A 21013-nucleotide genomic window follows, 5' to 3' on the forward strand; every position below is an offset into this window, starting at 1 on the left:
TCAAAGTTGAAGTACAATCTTGAGCCAGCAATGCAAACAGAAGTTTACAAGTTCTGAGAATGAACCAGACTGAGTTGTTATACATGTTATAAATATTAAAAGCAAACAAAACTGAGGAAAGGAGAAGAGGATGGCATGGGTTCTGCATCGACAGTCAGGTGACAGTGTCTCACCCTTGCAGTATTTAGCTGGAACTGCTCAGAGAATAAGAGCTCCAAGCTCAAAAGTGTCATTTACCAGTTAAGCATGACTGAAGGCACAACAACAATTAGAGTTGCTTTATTTTTTATTAATGACATCAATCACTGTTTTTCCACGTGCGTGTCCTTCTTCTAGTTTCAGAAAGGCCTTTGGAACTTCAGAAAAAGGGAAGATTTCTTGAATAACTGGCTGAACCTGCAGAACAAAGCATCACTGCATTAGGAATAAAATGGCATTGTTTTAGCACCTTCACACTGTTTAAGGGAAGGAGAAGGATTTTTAATAGTACTTAGGGCAGAAGTTGCTCAGTGCAGTCACCACGTTTTAGCTTCTTTTCAGGGACTCTTCTGCATGCAGGAGAAGAGTTTTTGCTTTCTCCCCAAGTTTTGAAATATCTTTAATAGCCCTAGAGCCCTAGCGCAGGGCGAAAAGTAAAGCGTGGTGCAAAGCTTTAACCTCCCAGGTAGGTAGGGTTTTCTTGTTAAACCAAGAATCTTTCAACAGTTTCAATGTTTTAAGATACTTTTGAATCTAGTATCTTCAAGGGACCTGGTTACAAATGAAGTACAAAGAAAAAGGACACTGTTGCTGAATCATGTGGATACACTTGAAAACTCGGCCACTGTGTCTTCATGCTGGCATGGACCATGAAGCCTGGCTCGCGTCCACTGCTGTTTTGGCATTAATTTTGTAGAGTAGCCTTCTGGATTGTTTTAGAGCAATCACTAATAATGAAGGTGAAACTACCACTTCACTGTGCCCACCAGCGACTAAGAAGCCAGAAAACCCCACCAGCACTGTCTTTAGATATTGCAGTATGCCAGTGGAGGGAGAAGAAATCCCAACTGTTTCTAAAAATTATTTTCACCATGTTCTGAGTCACCCTTCCAGAGGCAACAGTAAGCTCTGTTTACACAACTGCTGCCAGAGCACCTACCCTGAGGCAGGGCTCTTACCTTGTATCCCCCCCCCGTCAGCCCAGTACATGCTCTTCCTTTCCTGAACTGATCCCACTCATCTTAGCAGAGGACATTAGCAACAGATGAGTGTGCAGCCAGCTCTTTCAGTAATAGAAATTTTAAGAATCAAAAGATCCAAACACTCTAACACTCTTCTTATTGTGCTAGAAAGTGTCCTTGTTACTTTTATCACTGAAAAATATTTTCAGGCCTTTTCCTTGCAGATACCACCAGGCACACTTATCTTCCTTAACGCTCCTAGAACCGGTAATGGCCCTCTCAGCAGGACATGTGCTTTGCCAGGAAGGGAAATCAGACAACTAGTGTGTCAGCATCAGAGCAGCACTTTCTTTCAGAAGCTTTCTTTTACCAGAAGGTGGAGTACCTACACAGACTGCTGCTCAGAACACAGCACTACCAAGGAAAGGTCTCTCATAATACACACTTAACAAGCTGGGTTCTAGGTATCCAGCACCCTCCCCAACAGCACAATTGCAATCCAGAAGTTGTCTAAGCACGCATAAACATGCTCTTCTCACTTATCTTTATTACCTTCAAGTCCAATTATTGCACTGGACTAACTACTACTTTTTGTTTTAACAGTATTCTAAGACAACAATAATCAAACTATTATACTGCTATCTTAATTTTGTTTCTGAGGTTCTCCCTTTTGTTATGTCGATGCATGCCTAGCAGAAATGTCACATGGCAGAAAAGTAGGAAGGAATGAATCCCTTCAAAGATAAGAATTCGCAGCCAGTTCCTAAAGAAAGCAATTGTGCCAATGAATTCACTAAGTGCCTTCAATCTGCCAGGCTGCAGGGCAGGAGGTTGGTTAATGCCTTCCCCTTGTTTAATCACAGCAATCTCTGCAGCCAGACCCCCTAGCAAAGGGAGGAGTAAAAAGCAACAAAAGGAACAGAAAGATGCTGTTTAACACTGCTGCTCAACCAGGAAATAGCTGTGGGTCATAACTAAGTTCAAGTGAAAACCACGTTTAATACAGAATGAAAACATTATCTTGAGCATCAGGAGTTGGGGATAAGGCCTCAAAACCACTTGCATGGGATGCCTGTGGGTTAAGCAAGCATCAGAGTAAACTGCAGCTGCTGTGACAAGCAGCAGGAGGAATGTGCTGCTCCTCAGTCATTGTTCTGAAGAAGACCAACCCTTGCTTTCATAGCCAAAGCCTTCAAAAAAAAACAAAAAAGACACCAAAAAACCAACAATCCAGTAACCCTGGTAAGCCAAGCACATGTGCAGCACTTGCACAAGCAGTTACCATTAATGGCAGCAGAGATGTGCTTCTGTTCAGAAAAATAAGAGCAAGGAAACACATGGACACAGCTGACCCTCACAGGGCAAGGGGCTGGGAGGAGGGAAAGAGATCACAGAAAGAATGCAATTCAGCCACGCAGCATTGTGAGGCACAGGGTGCCAGGAGTTTGCTTCAGACACATGCAGTAGTTGAGCAAAAAGAACACTTTCAACCATTCTGCTACCTGCAGTCCTGTACTGTGGATTGCAGCTTACAGCCCTGACAGAACTCACCCTTAAGTGAAGTTCAAAGCATCACGTGTGAAAAAGCATCACACAGGGATTCAGAGGACCCCCAAATTTAGCCCACAGTTCAAAACACCGTACGTACTGCAACCACCAAGTACTGAAAGCCCATCTGCTGCATTGATGTAACCTCTAGTTCCATTTAAACTCCAGCTTTAGGCAATGCTATAGAGAGACATGAATACTGAACTGATGATCCTGACAATCTAGAGCATTAAACATTTTATCTGGCTGGCTGCTCAGCCCCATTGTTTGAATAACCCCAAAAGGGCTGACCATGTCACAGCACAGTGATTCACTCAGCCTTTACCATAATCCACTGACTAAGATAAAATTTCTTCCTGTGAGCAGACAAACAAGCAGGGAAGCGTCTGCTATTTGTTGAATGCGTGATAAAAATAAAAAAAAAAAAATGGAGATTAACTGGATAATACAAACACTGCCTATTTACAGCCACACATCAGTTCTTTGCCAGAGGACACCTATTTGTTCAGGGAAAAGGGATTAAACTAAAGTCTGAGAGAGAAAGGATTACACACACCTGCACTGAAATGTTTTTCTGAAAACAGACTGGGGCTGAGAGGGGTTTTCCTCCTCTCCATTCTCTCTGATGTTGAACATACTAGAAATGAATCTACGTTTCTCGAAATGAACTTCGTGTTTCAAAAAATAAGAGTCACAGTTGATGCTGGTTAGGTATGCTGATCTGTCCTACACAGAGCACAGGAGCAGCATTGCACTCCATCCCACTCCAATCTCACTCCAGACACAGCAGAGCCTGTCAGGAACCAATTCCTGTAAGTTTGTAGCTGCTTCCTGTCGCTGGAGGGACAGCTAGAGCCTACCAAACCTGAGATCCACAGAGCAACCTTAGCTCAAAAACAAAAGTTTTCTCACGCCAAGGGCAATGACAGTGCATTGGCTCTTCCCCAGGCTCATGAAGGGTGGCTGTGCACACATCACAGGGCAGTCCAGCTTTGCAGAGACTCCCTCCCAGCTGCCATCTCCTCATACACGAGAGTTATGTCTTGGCTGTGAGTGTGGGCATGGCTCATGTGCATGCTCTGCACTGGGAGCTCCCATGTATGCAGAGAGAGTTGTGATGTGTTCCAACAGTCCTCAGAACACTCAAATGCTTTCTTTAATGGAAAAGACCAGTGCACCATTTAGACTTAGCTGAGCAGGAAGGTAAAGACATGACCACAATGCCTAGATGCAGTGTAGGAGCCAACACACAAATGCAGCGCTTGATGCTCCGCTTTGGCCTTCAGTGAGTATCCCTTCAGTGTCAATGAGAGACCTGAACAGAACTCATTGCATAGCACAGCCTGCATCCTGTAATTAAACATGCAGTTATCTGCTCAATACTTCAGTGTCATCTCATGGAAAAAAAAAATGCCTACTCCCATGGTCCTCTTACAAACAATTGTGTTACCAGACAGTCTTTGTTAATATGTCTAGCCAAGAAGCATTCTTTAATATCAAGCATGTAACAGCAGCTCACAGTAACTCATAAGTATCAACTACAATTATTAAAATGCTAGAAGATAAATCCCAATTAAGCAGGCTATGGTTCAGAGTATAGAAGAGGTTTAAAAATCTCATGTTCCTTAATTGGCCTTGGCAGCAGCTTCTATAGAACACAACAAGGAGCAATAAGAAACTGGAACAAGCCCAGAGGGGCAGCGTGTGCCAGGCTAGCCCAAGTTTAAATCAGCAGAAGTGAGGAAGGAGATCCTGGGTTTGGTTACTATTGAACTGTGCCGAAAAAATTGTTAAGTAAAGCAAAATGCAGCTCTGTCTTCAAGAATTCCCTAGCAGTTATATTCATGGCAGCTGTTCTGCTGTTTTTGCTGGTGATCCAGGGCAACACAACCATATCAACAAGACAGAACAGACTTTACTACAGTTGTACAAAACCTCTGAAAGCATATTACATATTCTACAAATAGTATGAAAATATCTTTGTCTGACCTGCATCATCTTCTGTCTCAGCAAACTCAACTCACAACAGGCGAGAGCTGTCTTCTTGATCCCACAGTTCACTGTTGTGCTGGATGTGGTTCCTGGCTATGCTAGGAGACCAGTAGTAACTCGCTACAGAATGTGCAATCATATCAGGCTCAGACAGCAGCACATTTGATTAAATACCAGATATCTGCTGAAAGTTTTCCAGACCTCATTATGGTTGACGTGAGCTGTCATGCTCAAATGCTATTTCTGCATTTCCCAAGATTTCCTTCAGTCTTCTTCAGACACTTTAATGACACAACCCCAGAGCTTTCATAAAGAGCCTTATCGCTTGTAGGAAGAGGTGCAGATGCCTTTTAATAAAAATCACTACATTTTTGTTGGCCATAATTAAATGCAGATAGAGGTTCCTTCTTGAAGAGATGGAAGGACTGATTAGTCTTTGGCATCCCCTCCTTGATTAATATTTCTGGGCTCTAGCCGACCAACCTGGCAAGCAAAAGCACTGCAACAACAAAAAAATAGTCTAAATTAATGGAAAAGGTACAAGCTTTGCAGTTTAGCACACAGGGAAGGATGGTCATTGGAATGAGCTTGTACAGCTCTGCACGGGAAGAAGGGCAGGAAGGCCAAAGAACAGTGAGCATCCCATCCTTCCATCTGGCAAAGCAGACCACTAAATCCAACACAGCTTCTCTCAGCAGCAACACATACACATGATGCTGCACAGAAGTTATGCAAGTTACAGACATGCTATTGCTTTGCTTATGTGTATCTGTGCTGTAACATTTATCTAGAAAGGCAACAATACAAAGAATGCCCTATTCAGTTCTCTTTCTGAGACTCTACTTTTTCCTTTAGCCTTACTTCTCTGTAATCAATCTTTGCCCATCTAGTGCAACTTTGCTCTGAGAATAGTAGTAAGCCACACATAAACCTACACTGTATTTAGAAGACACTTTAATTAAAATGAGATTTTCAAATCTCATTTATAGGGTTGTATACTAACCCTCACCCTGTTATGGTCCAGCAAGAGCATACAACATTCTTAGCACTTCCCCTTACTCTCTAATGAGTCTCTTGAGCCAGCCTCCACCAGGCTTTATAAGAGGCAAAGTAAGTGCTCAATTGTAACTACAGAAATTTGTAGAAAAACGACACAAGGTCGGTAAATTAACAAGTTAAGTAAAAAAAAAATTAAAGATTATCAGTGTAAAAGCCTCAACACTAACAACAGATACATCAAACTAATTCCTAGAAAGCTGTTCCATGACAAAGCTGCCATCAGAGACCAGTGATGATGTTTCAGCAACCAGTATGCCAGAAAATCTATGTTCTGAACCAAGGACTTCATTGATTTCAGTTGTCTTTAACTGAGAACCTTGTAATTCAAAATGAATGCTCTGCCACGGAAGAGATCCCTTGCTTCTGACACACACTTCGTCTATTGATTTGGCAGAGCCTACATTAAGCCAACCCTCACTGGCTTGTAATTAACTGCCTAAGTTGAACCCACAACAGGGACATCCCAGCAGTTTATAAAGTAGCAAGTATTTCTAAAATCTGACAAGGAAATGCTCAACTTTCTCTGTGCCCATCACAGCCACAGCAGCTTCCCAGCTCACCAGTCTCACAGCAGGCTCTTGGCAAGATGTTCTGCTGCAAGGCAGAGAAAACAGCTCATAAGCTGAAAATGATTTTATGATCCCCTGAACGGAGCTGATGCGCAAATGAATTACAAAGAGAACATTATTCTCCTTCTTTGCCCAACCAGTTTATCAAATTCTTCCCCTCTTCTCCCTGTTAAAAAAGGCTGCTAAAAGAACTCATCCTGACATTTTGCAAATCTCTATTCCTTGTTGCAAAGGTCATCTGTGTAAAAACCAAGCATCTTTAAATAAAATACCCTGCTTTGTACCTGTTCATCCACTAAAAGATGGGGACTCCTTTTGCTTTCACAGAGGAAGATGATGGAACACAACGGAACTAAAGAACTGTGTTGGTGCAGAAGAACTTCAAAAAACAACAATCTGACATGGATCTGATCTGTATGTTCTCCAAAGCTTCACTTACTATAGCATCACCTCTTTTAAATTTCCTTCATTTAAATCCACCTTCAAGATTTATGCTATCCTAAAAAATGCCCCTTTTTCAGTAGCTCTCCTATTCATGTCACCCAATCCCAAGGTGTTTCTAACAGAAAAAAAGGCCAATTCACTGAAGTCTCAGAATAACCAAAATCCGCAACGCTCCAGCATGTGTTCTCTCAAAACTAAGTTCAACCACACAAGCTCACTTTGCTACCATCCTCCAGCCTTCTCCCTGCACTTCAATAGCCCTTTTTGTCCCTAAAATTCTCATTTATTACACTCCAACTAGAACACAAACATTGTTGGAGGTAGTATACCATAATTTACAGTAATACATCTCTCTCTCTCCCCCTTTTTCCAAATACCTACTCTTCTGAATGGATGATCTGCCCATTTAAGGAAACTCTCGTGTCTTGACAACAAAACTCAGTCTTACTAACAGCTGCATATATGGACCACATCTGGGACATGCAAGACAGTTGACAACAGCAGTGTTGGCAATATTTCAGAAAGTAGAGCACAATACTGATAGGATGACGACAATGCAGATTTACAGTGTGTCATTTTGACCTGCTCTTGTCAATACAGAATTAAAAAAAAAACCACAACAGGCAAACATCTTTATCCTCACTATTGTCTTACAACAAAAACTACATTGGGATATTCATGTACGTATGACGTACATTTTAAAAGACATTACAACTCAGCTGTCCATATTATTAGACAGATGAATACTGATTAAGCCCCATCCCTATTGCATAAACAGGCATTTTTTAAAGGCTTTCATGAGCATATTCTGCATTTCTGTTTTGCAGAACAGAAGCAGGAGCAGAACACAAAACAAGTTGTGACTGGCTAAGGATCAGGACAAACAGTAAGAACAAAGGCAAGCACGTATCTGTTTCTTAGTCAATTGTAAGTCAGTTGTATGATTGGATGAACTCACACGATGAGAAGCATCTTCCAGGGCTTTTTACCTAGACTGTAAAATAAGGCATAAAGCACTGCACACAGTGCAATGTGGAGTGGTGTAAAACCAACAAGGGTCGCCATTCACCATGGCTTATTTGCTTCTATAACCTTTGTTCATGAGTAGACAACTTTTCAGGAAACAGACTGTATCAGCAGCACCCCATTCACAACACAGGAGTGGCTGAATTTAGGAAGATTCTTATTCTGAGCAGCAGCACTGGAAAATCAAATATAAGCAAGCAGATACTGTGATATGAGTTTTTAGAACTTAATGCATAAAGAATAAAGGCAATCCAAACTCAATAGTCCTTGCGAGCATTAGATTGTTCTAAGTATGCCCAAATTTTGAGTGCAAGAGGGTCTGGCAATTGGCTTACCAGAACAATGAGCTGCCAGGGCATACTCCTCTACTTAGGCACCATGCAAAAAGATGAACAGCAACTGTTTGTATTCTGTGCTCTGAAAACGTTAACGACGCAAAGTTCCCCAGAAGAGAACATGCCAGGACCTACAGCACCACATATCCAACACACAAACTGCTGGGTGATCTCTCAGTCTCACATGCATTTTGTAACTAGTTCATAAGCCTGAAAAGATCTGGTACTGTGAGATTCCCCAAAAGCTTATGAACACTCACAGGATTTCAGGTCATTGTGCTGAATCATCACAATTATACTCTGAAGCACTGAAATAATTAGACAGCACAGATCACTCACTGTCTGTGATAAGCTGTATATTCTGCACATGACATGCAGGACCCCTGTTCATCTGTGCCAGGGGATTTGCATATGCAGACATACATGCAGCCATGTTCATCCTGACCAAATGAACCAACCAAGGCCTCTAAAAGCTTATTATTTTCAACAGCAGAGCTTACACTAAATAATTCCCACTAGCAAAGAACCAAATCACTGGGCACTCTTTCCTCACAACTTACTACATTTGAGATTTTTAAAAGGAGTAGGATGAAGAGGGAGAAAGAAAGACAGCCTCAAGCATTATAAATACTTAAACTCAATGCCAAAGGCAGAAGTTAGAAATCAGAGCAAATCAGTTGTTAACTTGTCTTCTCTGCTGTGACTTGTAACAATCTATTACTTAATTGCCAATTAAGCCGTTTTTGAGTCAGAGCAGCATCTCTTTCAGCACAAAAACCTAAGTAACCACTGCTGACATACCTTTCCTGAGTCAACTAGTTGTGCAATTTCATCCAAGCTTGGTCCACTTGGCATAAAGAAGGCCCACCGATAATGGACTCCTTTCAAGAGATGCTGCAAGAAAGATCACAAATATACATTTTTAAATAATGAGAGGAAACTGAAATGGGAACTGAAAGAAAGGACAGAAGCATCAGAGAAACAATGTAATGGAAAAATATGGACATTATTTGCTAGTGTCTAAAAAAGAAAAGTTATCTAAGCACGTGCATTAAACGCACAGACAGAGATGCTGTATTACCACAATAGGATCAGGGTGAATTTTGTGTCCAGTTGCAAAAGTCAGCTACTTGAGAAAAACAACCACCTTGCCTCTGCAGCTGGAAATAGCATTATTTCTTATGTAAGAGAGAAATGGCACTATATGTTTATACACATTTACAAAAAGGGTGAAATAAATCTACCAATATGACATTTAGAACTTTCCACCTCAGTGTCAGTGATTAAATTTTCCACAATCACATCTGCCAAAGTCGTCACCATCTGATGACAGATGGCAGCTCGCACAAAAAGCATTCCAGGAAGATCACACAAACACAAGTCAAGAGCACTTTCCTTGAGAAAGCTGTTAGAGGCATGAGTCTTCATCTGCCAAAACCAGACAACTGCTAATGTGTGCCATACAATGCTCTTCACCATGAAAACATGCAAACTGAGAAATCATCATCATATTATGTGGCTTCTTTCCAGGCTTTTGTTTTTGAAATTTCCTTTGAAAACATTGTTACTGGACCTAGAATCTCACTCAGCCTCATGACAGAAGTACCATGGAAACAACATGAAAAGCAGTCACTTGGATAGCAAATAAACATGTTGAAAGAAGAACAAATTCTAAAAAGCCTCACTGGGAGAATGCTTTAAAGTAGAAAAATCAGTATCACCATCCAGGCACACGAACATGGAAGAGATGAAAGACTTTTTAGCCACTCTCAGTCACTTTCATTACTCCGTGGTGCTGGTATAGGATGAAGAGAATCAGTAAATGTTTTGAGAGAAACCCTGCCCAGCCTAAGGCAAGTAGTAAAACTACCCATACTTCAACAAGGCAGGGATTTCTTCTGCTCACTATAAAGTGCTAGCTGTCAGCAGGACTCACTAGGAGGCCACATGGAAAAGGCAACACACAATAAGACATCAAGACTACAAAGCACCCTAGACTACAATATATACACACATATATATGTATGTATATATATGAGGACAATGCTGGGTTTTTTTGAAGACAGAAGGAGACAGAATCAAAATGCATCTGAAGTATACTTAACAATGCATGAGGAAAATGAGAAAGATGTCTCCAGATGAGCTGCTTGACTAGTGCCTAAGCCACAAAGGAAGCCATGAGGACATAGCACAACCTTCAAGAATATGGGATTTTGTCACATACCTTCACAGTTTTGGAGCCTATCGTGACTCCTGTTTGCAACATGCCATCAGCAACTCCAAGTCTGTCCATGTTGATCAAGAAAGGCGTCACTAAAGTAACGTATGTTGCTCCTGACCATTTCTTCAGGAGATCTAGTGCCCACTTCTCAGTGGATCCACCGACATTATCGAGGATGAAATCAAATCTGGAGACATGCAAAGAACAGGCTCAAAGTCACGATACAGGGAAGATAATCATAAATTAAATAATGTATGAAACTGGTTGTAGATCACATTTCTACCTGTCACTGCAGTATATTAAAATAATCTGCCTGCAAGACAGCAGCAAGCAAACCCTATGAGTTCAACTAAATCCCAGCTTTATGTATAGTTAAAGTTACAGGTTATTGTCCATTCACTGCATAGCAGATAGAGGCTGTTTCAATAATTAAATGGCCCCTAACTCAAAAAGCAGACTCTCAGATGCACAGTAACATTCTCTATTTGCTTGAAGCCTTCCAGAGCATTCTCTCTTCATCCCTCTGACTGAAATTACTGAAACGTTCTTGAGGTCTGGTCCTAGCACTCAACAGAATGCTATGTATTTCTGAAGTCTGGTCTGGACTCCTGCCCTGACTAGGAACATCTTCTGTCCATGCTGTATTCACATGGAAGCCAGTTCCAGTGGCCAAAGTTCCATAAACAAATCATTGACATTTTATCTCTACTGACAGCATCTTCTCTCTGCATCTCCCTGCTTGAAGTAGAACTTCAAAGCAAGGAGTCTAAAATCATTTCTTCACATTATGGTTATATGCAACCACTGGCAACAAGCCACGCTTTTAGCATTCGTTCTTATTATCCCAGCACATGAATCTGTAAGGGCTGAACGTGGCAACTGGGAGCTACTGTACCTATTCTGTTAGATACACAGCTCATTCTCATTCTCTGCTGCAAATTTTCAGCAATCTCCAGATAGGAACAGATGCACTATAGATTATCTAAACAGATAATAGATTATATAAATGCATATACCTCATCTAACAAATCCACAAATAAAAGGAAAAATACGTAAATAAATGGAAAATTTTTTATCTCTAGAAAGAGTTTTCCTGACTGTCTTCCAAGGGTGTGATTTCATTTTATAGTTGAGTTAATCTAAAAGCTGTCAAAACAGGAATTAACACAGTGAAAATTAATGGTCCAGAAAAGAACAGCTCATCATGGAGTCTGAAGAGTCAGTACAATTGAAAAGAGGAGGGCTATAGGATCGTTCCTCTCAGTATACACAACTGATGGGCTTAGCTACATCACAAAACTGTACTCATACAAAGGTTCACAGCTCCTAAGAATGGCTGCTTGCTAGAACAGATGTTTAGCATTTAAAATCTTGAAGAGCAGAATTTAGCATATACAGCACTGCTTGCAAGCTGTCAATTTTTGTATATTCTGCTCAAACAGACAGCACCAACACCCTCACAACTGATCTCAGACCTATTAGCAATCACACCCCAGTAAAAGGGTACACACCTCTGTAGAGCAGTTAATAGTAAAATTATTTTATCAATTGAGTGGTTTCTATTTTTCCACCCAGATTAATTCAATCTAGCTAAAAACAGCAGTGTAATTACCATCTTCAAATAAAAGTCACAGAAGACCAAGTGTAAACAGAAGGAAAAGCTGCAAAAGTGAAAAAAAAAAAAAAAAAGTTTCAGAGAAACCCCTCAGGCTACTTAAAACATATCAGCTGTGACCACGTAAATGTGATTATTCAGCACAGGCAGCTGTACCCAGTGTTACAGGAATTCACTCCCAGCTATGTTGCACAGTGGCTACAGGACTGGAGGCAAGTCACTAAACTGCTTCCTGACATAATTCTTCCCTGTAGAAGATCGGTTTTTCTATTTAGGAACCTCACAGAGGATTCCTGAGACTTGTTTTGATTTATTCATGGCTTTTTAAGCACTCCCAGATCCTACAATGGAAGCTGACAAAGCTGATCAAATCATGGTCATTAGAAGCACGTGAAAGTGAGCTTGTCTCCATAAACCCAATTAACTGGCTTAATCTTACAATGAAATCTGTGCTTGCAATACTCGGCAAATTACACTCAAAAAAAGGACAGAGAAGAATTTGCTTTAGCAAGTAAGGCTTTAGAAGTGGGAAGAAAAAGGAAAAAGGAAAAGAGGGAGTCCTGACAGACTGCAGCCCGGAATCAAAAGGCAGAAGGACTGATGGCCAACTCCTTCATCTGAGTATTAAGCAACACAAACACATACGAGGGTAAGGCTTTAAGCTGTTGCTCCAAATTTCCAGATTTGTAATCAATCACATCATCTGCTCCAAGCTTTTTCATCAGTGCACTAGCATCGTGGGAACAAACTGCTGTCACATGAGCACCCCAGGCCTTCACTAGCTAGAAACAGAAAGAAAAAAAGAAAAAAAAAAAAAAAAAAAAAGGGGGCAAACTTTTAAATTTTTTGCAAAAAAAATAAAAAAAAAAAAAAAAAAAAAAAAAAAAAAAAAGGAGGCAAAGGTTTAAAATTTAGTGAGAAATACTTAAAAAGAAAAAAAAAATACCATTGTTATATTACACAAGGTAACGTATCACATATCCAACAATGGTTAGAACTTACTGATATTTAAGGCGGTGATAATGATAAGAGGACTGAGTTGGGGTGGCTGAGGAGGGATTTTTCATGCAATTTGCAAATACCAGCTCTCAGGATAAATAAGGCTTCAAATAAAATACTCAGTTCATCTTCTGAATCTGGTAATTCAGACTATGCATTTTTAAATCTAACAATCTGTAAAACTGCCAGCAGATCAACCACTGCAGGGATTTAATTTTATCTGCCTACCTGCTCATTAAGTATTCCATACTCTATCTCATTGTAAATAAAGTACTACTAATGAGAAAAAGTAATCTCTGGTTTATCTCAAGGAGCATGTCAGGTTAGCTCTTCTGCTTCAGAACTTAAAGCAAAGAAAAGCTTTTTTGCTAGTTATTCATCTCTTCTGTAAATCTCATTCAAAAGATTCACACTAATTTTTTTTTAATTGACTCCGGATTAATTAATAACTAATCATAGGATAAATTAGGTAAAAATCACAACTAGTCAATGGTTGGATAGCCTTTCCCACTGATCTAACTTATCCACCTGTTTTATCATGGATCAGGCAAATACTGTACCACTAAAACTCTCCTGAGAGCTTCTCAAAACCATTATGTTTATGGTGCTGTAACACAGAACATAATGATGCAATCTCTCAAGACATATTTTTTTATACTATCAAGAAAAAGCTATTTCTACACAAGGTGACACCAATTTGAATAAAAATCCCTGAATTAAATGAGAGCACACAAGGAGGATCTTCCACAGTTAAAGATATTCAGTAGAAGACTGGCTACCGAAAGACTGTCAACTCTCCTAAGGTTAGGGCAACTGGAAAGAAGGAATGCAAGAAGGCAACAAGGCAAAGACAATGATGGAATGTTAATGTAAGTCACTATGCTTTCCCTAGATTGCTCATGAAAGCCTCATGCCTCCAGTATCACTGTCCACCCACAACAGCTATAATTGCTACCATTTTACAGACAATCCCAACTGCAATCATCTACATACTCCATCATTTTCCTACTCATATGCCAAGTTCTTTTCGTATTTATAGAGCAGAGATGACTGAAAGAGAATGAAGACAAGTGACAAATTTCAAGTTTTGCAAATTAAGAGATTTCTTTAAATTTAGAGGTTTTGAATGCCCCCTCCTTGGAAGCACTCAAGGCCAGGCTGGATGGGGCTTTGAGCAACCTGGCCTACAGGGAGGTGTCCCTGCCTATAGCAGGGGGTAGAACTAGATGATCTTAAAGGTCCCTTCCAACCCAAACCATTCTATGATTCTATGATTCCTGCACTTAAACTGTGAAATGTGTTCTTTTAGTAACCACACTCCCTATCCCATTATTTTAAAGCCCCCTTCTTCCTACTAATGCAATGTAACAAACAGAATGGAGCCAGTCCCAAACTTCGGGAGCTCTGACAGCTCAATGGGTGGCTTCCTATTTCAGTCCTTCAACTCCCTTCCATTCTTTGTACTGAACAGTCTGAAGATGCATCATGGACATGCTGTGTTATATTACCTGTACAGCAAATGTGCCAACTCCTCCAGAAGCTCCTAATATTAAAACTCTGTAAGAGAAAATGAACATTTATTGAATAGTTCTTCAAACAAACAGTATAGCAACTATTTATTCTTATACATCTCCGACATCAAATCACTATAAGCAAAACACTTATTTGTCATTCAGTATTACTTTATGGTTAATTCTTCAGATACCTAATAATGTGATTTAACACAGCTCTCATCCTGCTTCCTGTGCCAAGAGCATTATCTATTGCAGCCATACTGACTTCCTCATATGTGCTTTTCACTAATTCCAGGCAGTGGAGCTGTCAACATTTATCATGAGAAAAAGATAATCCTGTCTCTGTCCACACTTTCCCAAATTTAATTGCTTAGTTTGGAACAAAGTCAGTAAGAATCTTTCTGTCTCCCAGACTCTGTTGTCACTTTCCCTAAAGCAAAAATTAGATTTTGCTAACATTTTACACCAATTGCTGCTATCTAGCAGAAGTAGTTCAGTGTCACGTTACTTAGAGAGACCAAGGATTTCAGAACATATGGAACATAATTTCCCAGTATCACTGAACATTTATCTAAAAGACAAACAACAGTGTTGCAGCCTCACTACACAAGTTCTATTAAACTATCTGAAGAAATGGCAGCAGAATTGTACTGGTTCAGTGCATCTTAGCAACACCCTGTAAAATGCCCACTTCTTGAAATTAGTAAACAAGTAAGAAAACAAAGATGCCTATCACCAAATTATTATGAGTTCATTTTAACTGAACACATCGTCCTAAATTTCATAAAATGAATGCAATCTCAAAGGTGTGAAAACCTTAAAGCTACAGCAGCCTAATCACTGTTCAAAAATTACACCTAAGTATTTTTATTAATTAGCTGAACTTCAAATAGGGAATCAGTAAGAAAGCCATGCAAGCGAAGCTACAAATGGTGTTTCAACTTTGGACTCATTTACTAATTCTAGAACAAAAGGTACATCCAAGATGAAGCCTTGGCATGTGCAGAATCATGTTTCTCAGAACTTCTGCTTGCCAGAAAAATTTCAGTATTTTCAAAAGCTGGTGATGTTCCTGTTCTATATCTTACCATGCTGGATGCTGAGGGAAATGGCTTTTACAATGCAAAATTGCTCTAGACAATCTAGAGTATCAGTTGACAAAAATTCTTTGAAGTAACCTAAGAGACCTGGCTTTGGTCACAGGATCCATTCTAAAATGGATACTCCTTTGAAACTCATCAGATTCTATTCCTTATTTCACTCATCTAAACTTGCAGAGTTCAGATGAAGAATTTGAAACCACAATGCCTGCTGCTTTGAAACCTGCCAAAATGTACTTATGCTCAGAACCATGCTTCTAACAACAGATGTCTGAAGCAACTTTTATATTCAGATCTGATTATCCTTGAAATGTCTCAGGGATACCATGCTCAAGACACTGGGTTAAGCTCGTCTTTATCGTTACAAGAGCTGCCGGTAACTGCTTTCAAGAGATGCCCCCCCCCCCCCCCAAAAAAAAAAAACAAAACAGAAAACACCCTGTCAAACTGTCTCTCCAATTTTACTCCTTGCCTAAAGGGCATTTCCTCCACTGCAGAATTTGAAGAAAGCTCTAACTTCAAAATGTACATTTTGCTTGAGGACTGATACAACATGATCAGCTGTGGGAAGCTGCTTGGCTAGGTCTTCAATAAACATGCTCACTATTCCCAAAGTAGAAGTAAGGTCCAGATTTATTTTGTTTGTTATGTTTCCTGGGCTATTTCCTACCAAAACTTTCAATTATTAGAACTTCGTACACACAGACCTTAAGAAAGCTCTTTCACAAAATCACACAATGGCCAGGGCTGGAAGGGACCTCAAGGATCATGAATCCCTAACCCCCCTGCTACAGGCAGGGCCACCAATCTCCCCATTTAATACTAGACCAGGCAGCCCAGGGCCCCATCCAACCTGGCCTTGAACACCTCTTTGCTTTACAAACTATGCCTATGCTCTAAAGGCATCTCAGCTTAACTGAGTAATGTGTCACCCTCCAGGCCAAGTGACACCACAAAGTAAGTCACACCACAGAGCAGGTCACCACCCTCACACACACTGCACAGCACTTGCCCTGGGCTGTGTGCATGCTGCCGTGGCCATCACACACCTGTATGCATGCTTTCAACACAGAAGCCCTTGTATAATCAGGAGGTATGTGTGCCACAGCTCAGCAGCTCAGTGTTTTGTACAGTGCTGGAGACAGGGCAAACTGCTTGGTGTAACTCAAGGGTGTGGGAAAGCGTTTGACAGTGTAAGAGCTGTTAAAAAATAAAACCAAATTTCATTTGATTATGCCAACAAAATGTCCCTAAACATTTATTCTTGCATCAAGAAGAGTGTACCCTATAAAGAATTATTGCAACCTATCCTCGCTTTGAAATTCTCATCAGACAAAATGATGAAATAACACACTCTCTGAAAAAAAATCCTGGGTCACTGTATCATTTCAATTTTCATTGCAAACATGTAAACCAGAAGTGTAATTTCAACAATCCCCTGTACCATAATCCTAGTGTAACTCTTCCCAGTAAACTCTAACACACAAAATGTTTACTCTGCATTTATATGAAGGCCCTTATTCCTTATCAACATAAAAGCTTTCAAGGTCTTCTCAAATGGCTATGTTTTAACACGCTTTTTGTGAATACAGCAAGGAAGGGTTAACAGCTTTTGTTGAACAACCATATTGTCTTTCTACTGAAGCAAGACCCTCACCCACAAGGAGTTCATTGGCTTATTATCCAGAGAGAACTTGAAAACCACGGACTCATTCTCGACATTCTGGACAATGAGCACATTCACTTTTACCTTGTACAAGAACACTGATGTAAATTACAATGATTTAGGATAAAAGCTGTGGCAAAACAACCAAAGCTGCAGTGAAACAGTAGTCACCACAAACAACACGTGCACACTTCAGGTAACTCGTAAAAATAAAGTTGGGGAAAGTGCAGCAGATTGTCCTGTCAGATCAGAGTACAGGGTACACACTGTGGGGCTGACAGCAAGTACTTGTGGTTAGTCCACCCTTCCACCTTAGAGAGGCAAAGAAAACAGAACACACCAGTAGAAACACTTGTTGTTTCCAAGATGTCTTAATCCTGCAATAAAGTACCAATGAAGGAGTTTTCCTCAAGGAATACAGGTACTCTTTCAAAATAAGACACACTTTCACACACCATCCTACATAGCTATTTACACACACCTACAGGAGACAAAAAGGCCAATGTAAAATTACTCATGCAGGCAGCTTCTTGCTAACACATTCAATTATTATGAGAAATTAAGAAACATGGGGTAAATTGTTGCCTCACAAGATTACTGCTTTGAATTTTTATTTTTTCAGTGACAGCAATTACATACTTGTTAGGAACCTTAAAGTAAATGTTATATGTGAAGACGTGGTGTAACTGCAGTTTGCATTTCACTTTTAACAATCTAAACTCTTACCTGAAGTTTGGCAAGATACTTTAAATGTGGTTAGCCTGTCAACAGATTTCTAGGTTAATTCTATTTACATATGAAAGTTAAGATAACAAACAATAATCTAAATACTTAAGAAAGAAAAAAAGAAGATGGTACATTCAGTATGTTGTCACTAGCTGGAAGTTAATTTCAAAGATGTCTCTGAAATCATTTCAGATTTTGCAATTTGTTTTCCCAGAACATTACATTCACAGCAAACAGCTAATTTGTATTTTTGTGATGAAATTTACCATGACGTATGAAAAACCGATCTCTCAATTACTTTCTAAAGAGGCGGGTGAAGAATTTCAGTAAATCTGATCCCCTTTGCTATGTGTTGCATTACAACAGTTCACAACCCAGGCAGGAAGAGGTCAGGTACCCAGATTCCTATTGTCCAATTATTCTTTTATGACAAATTTTTGAGACAGCATGGTAGTTTTAGTGATTATTTTGCTACCTATTTACACATCTCCATTATGAGGCAAAAAATCTGCTCCAGTCTTTCAAAGTATTTATCCTCTCCTGAGCTTCACCTGCCACTGTCAGACTAACAAGCTGACAAAGCCAATTGTTTTCTTTTTGGCTGCTAGTCTTGCCTATTTTCCCCTCCTCTTCTACCTTCCTGGCCTTATTAAATGAGTTCTGTCTTACTGGTCAAATGAGACCCAGACACTTTTTTTCCAAAAAGCTGGGAAACCAGCCTGCCCCAAATTGTTCCTGCATCCAGGAGTGAATCTCAGTGAAACACACCTCTGTGGCTGAGAAGACCTTTTGCGAGCTGACGAGGTTTTTAAGAGAGAGAATATTATATTTGGGCAGCTGCCTTGCAAGCAGAAAGGCAGTCCCAATAAATTCCTAAAGGTACCATCCTTAAATTATCTATACAGTCACACAGAATACATGTACATTAGACTGTTTCTATATAGTCGCTATTTAAAGGAAGAGAGGCAGTGCCAGCAAGCAGCCTTAAAACATCAGTTAGGCTGAATCTCACTCTGAAATAGCCTCTTCCTTAGCAGCTGCACAGAATGAACCTGGCTACTTCAGGCCAGCTGATCTTTGTGAATGCCATGGCATAACAGCCTTCAGCACTGCTAGATATGTCTTACAAGCTGCTGATCAGCATAAAAAAGGAACACTACATTTTAGCACCAGCACTAGATAAGTAACTAAGTTACTTACCTTTTCCCGCTGCAATTACTTTGGTTCAGTCCTCCAACTTTGTTAATTGCAGACCACGCTGTGAGACCTACATACGGTAAGGAGGCAGCTTCTAGGTGACTGAGACATTTTGGCTTAAAAGATACCTGAAACAAAATCAGTCATCTAAATCACACAGTGGATCCTATGTGATACTGAAATATTTAAATCAGCTTTACTGAATTGCAAATTGTCTATTGCACATTTTCAGTTATGTCTAGCAGGAGTGTAGATGAAGTCAAATATCAAGAAACGGACAGCTATTCAGGCATCAAAAAGGAAAACATCAGTATTTACAATTTTGTTTTTCATCTGTTATCCACATTTTTGCAGGTTTACCTCATTTGCACTAGCTACCACAAACTCTGACAGAGTGCCTTGTTTCCATGGAGGAATTGCTCCCCATACCTAAAAACAAACAGAAAACAACTACCAATTTCTCTGCACAAAATCACACCCATGTGGAAAAGTTACATTCAGTAAAGGAATCCTAGTTCAATTTGCCAAAAATTAAAAATCAAAAGAGAAATTAACATGCAGACACAAGTTAGGGAAAGGTGTTTGTCAGAGAAAAAATGTAGCGAAGACAGTGTTCTAAGAAGGTACTGCAAGACAGTCCAGATACAGAGTGCAACAACATAAGAATTTTCTTGCTAGGGAAAGGCAGCTGAATAGCTCATGGTTTAACCACATTTAACTATGGTTTAACATAGTTAACATGGTTTAACATAGTTCAACTATGTGTTTTTAGGGGGAAAAAAAAATCATATTAGAGGTATCACCTCATCTCCAGGTTTGAAATAAGACACACTTAGTCCGCATTCCATGATAACACCTGAGACATCTCGACCAAGTGTTAGTGGGAATTCAGTGTCCAAGCTCTTGATTTTCAGGGGATCCCGCTTCATATTTAACGCAGTTGAACCGTAACCACCTAGAAAATATGAAATTAGCCATTACGTACCTTGGTGGGATTTAATCCATTAACTGGACAATTCCATTTAGAAAGAATTGGCTGAATATAATGCCCCATTTTCAGCACGTTCTGCATTTCTGTTACAGTTTAAATATGCACAAAGCCTACAGTACTTGGAGATTTTACAAGTAATAAGGAAATCTTAATTACGGTTTTCTCACCCACCCCCAACAAAGAGCATGCAGGAGATGTAAGAATATAAATCACCATGGAACAATTTAACAGACTGCTGTTGTGATTTACTTAAACCACATAAAACGGCTCTTTATTATAAAAAGTTCATTAAGCAGCAACACTGACAGACATCCTGAGAGTTCTGCTGCACCTGCTCCATTTCCAGCATCACACCAGTAGGAATCCAAAGGAACAAGTGTGTGTGTGATTATGGGATATGGCACACCTAATCACAGCCCGCCATCTCACACCCCCGCCTCTCAGAAGCGCGGTTAGGGCCGCTCGTGCCCCGCCACTTACTTCTCATGCTAAGGTCTATGGGGTTCAAGCTGGCGGCGTGCACCTTAACAATGACCTCGTTGGGGTACTGAATGACGGGGAACACCATGTCCCGGGTGAAGCGCAGCACCTCGTTGCGGCCGTACCGGTCGATGACCCACGAGGGCATGGCGGACCGCGCCCGCGGAGAGACGCGGAGGCCGCGCACCGGCGGCCGCTGCCCGCCCCGCCGCGCCGCCCAGCGCAGCGCTCTCCGTGCCAGCATGGCCGGCAGCGGGCACCGCCGCCACCGCGTCCCGGTCTCTGACCCCGCCGGGAGTCTCTCAGATCCTCAGCGCCCCTTCGGTGCCCCGGCCCAATGGGCGGCCGCCGTCTTGGCCGTTCCGCCAATG

At 40.6% G+C, this 21013-nt stretch overlaps 1 protein-coding gene across 1 annotated transcript; it reads right to left on the reverse strand.

Moving 5' to 3' along the window:
• Positions 1-263: 263 nt before the first annotated feature.
• Positions 264-20886, reverse strand: RTN4IP1 (reticulon 4 interacting protein 1). Its single transcript, XM_042819774.1, has 9 exons — positions 20643-20886; positions 19975-20126; positions 19532-19600; positions 19175-19299; positions 14477-14525; positions 12615-12751; positions 10358-10541; positions 8935-9027; positions 264-396 (listed from the first exon to the last, which is right to left on the reverse strand). Exons 1-9 carry the CDS (start codon positions 20884-20886, stop codon positions 280-282), a joined length of 1170 nt encoding a protein of 389 aa, XP_042675708.1. The 3' UTR covers positions 264-279.
• Between the last annotated feature and the right edge of the window lie 127 nt (positions 20887-21013).

This window comes from Centrocercus urophasianus, unplaced genomic scaffold (assembly GCF_019232065.1).
Source record: "Centrocercus urophasianus isolate 14NV4802_14NV808 unplaced genomic scaffold, USGS_Curo_1.0 seq_10, whole genome shotgun sequence".
NCBI lineage: Eukaryota > Metazoa > Chordata > Aves > Galliformes > Phasianidae > Centrocercus > Centrocercus urophasianus.

Coding starts and splice junctions, on each gene's coding strand:
- RTN4IP1 (XM_042819774.1), bottom strand. CDS start 20,886: ATGCTGGCACGGAGAGCGCTGCGCTGGGCGGCGCGGCGGGGCGGGCAG. Junction 10,542..12,614: donor CAGCTTAAAGCCTTACCCTC/GTATGTGTTTGT, acceptor GCATGTCTCCAG/ATTTGATTTCATCCTCGATA. Junction 9,028..10,357: donor TAGGCTCCAAAACTGTGAAG/GTATGTGACAAA, acceptor TCTTTCTTGCAG/CATCTCTTGAAAGGAGTCCA.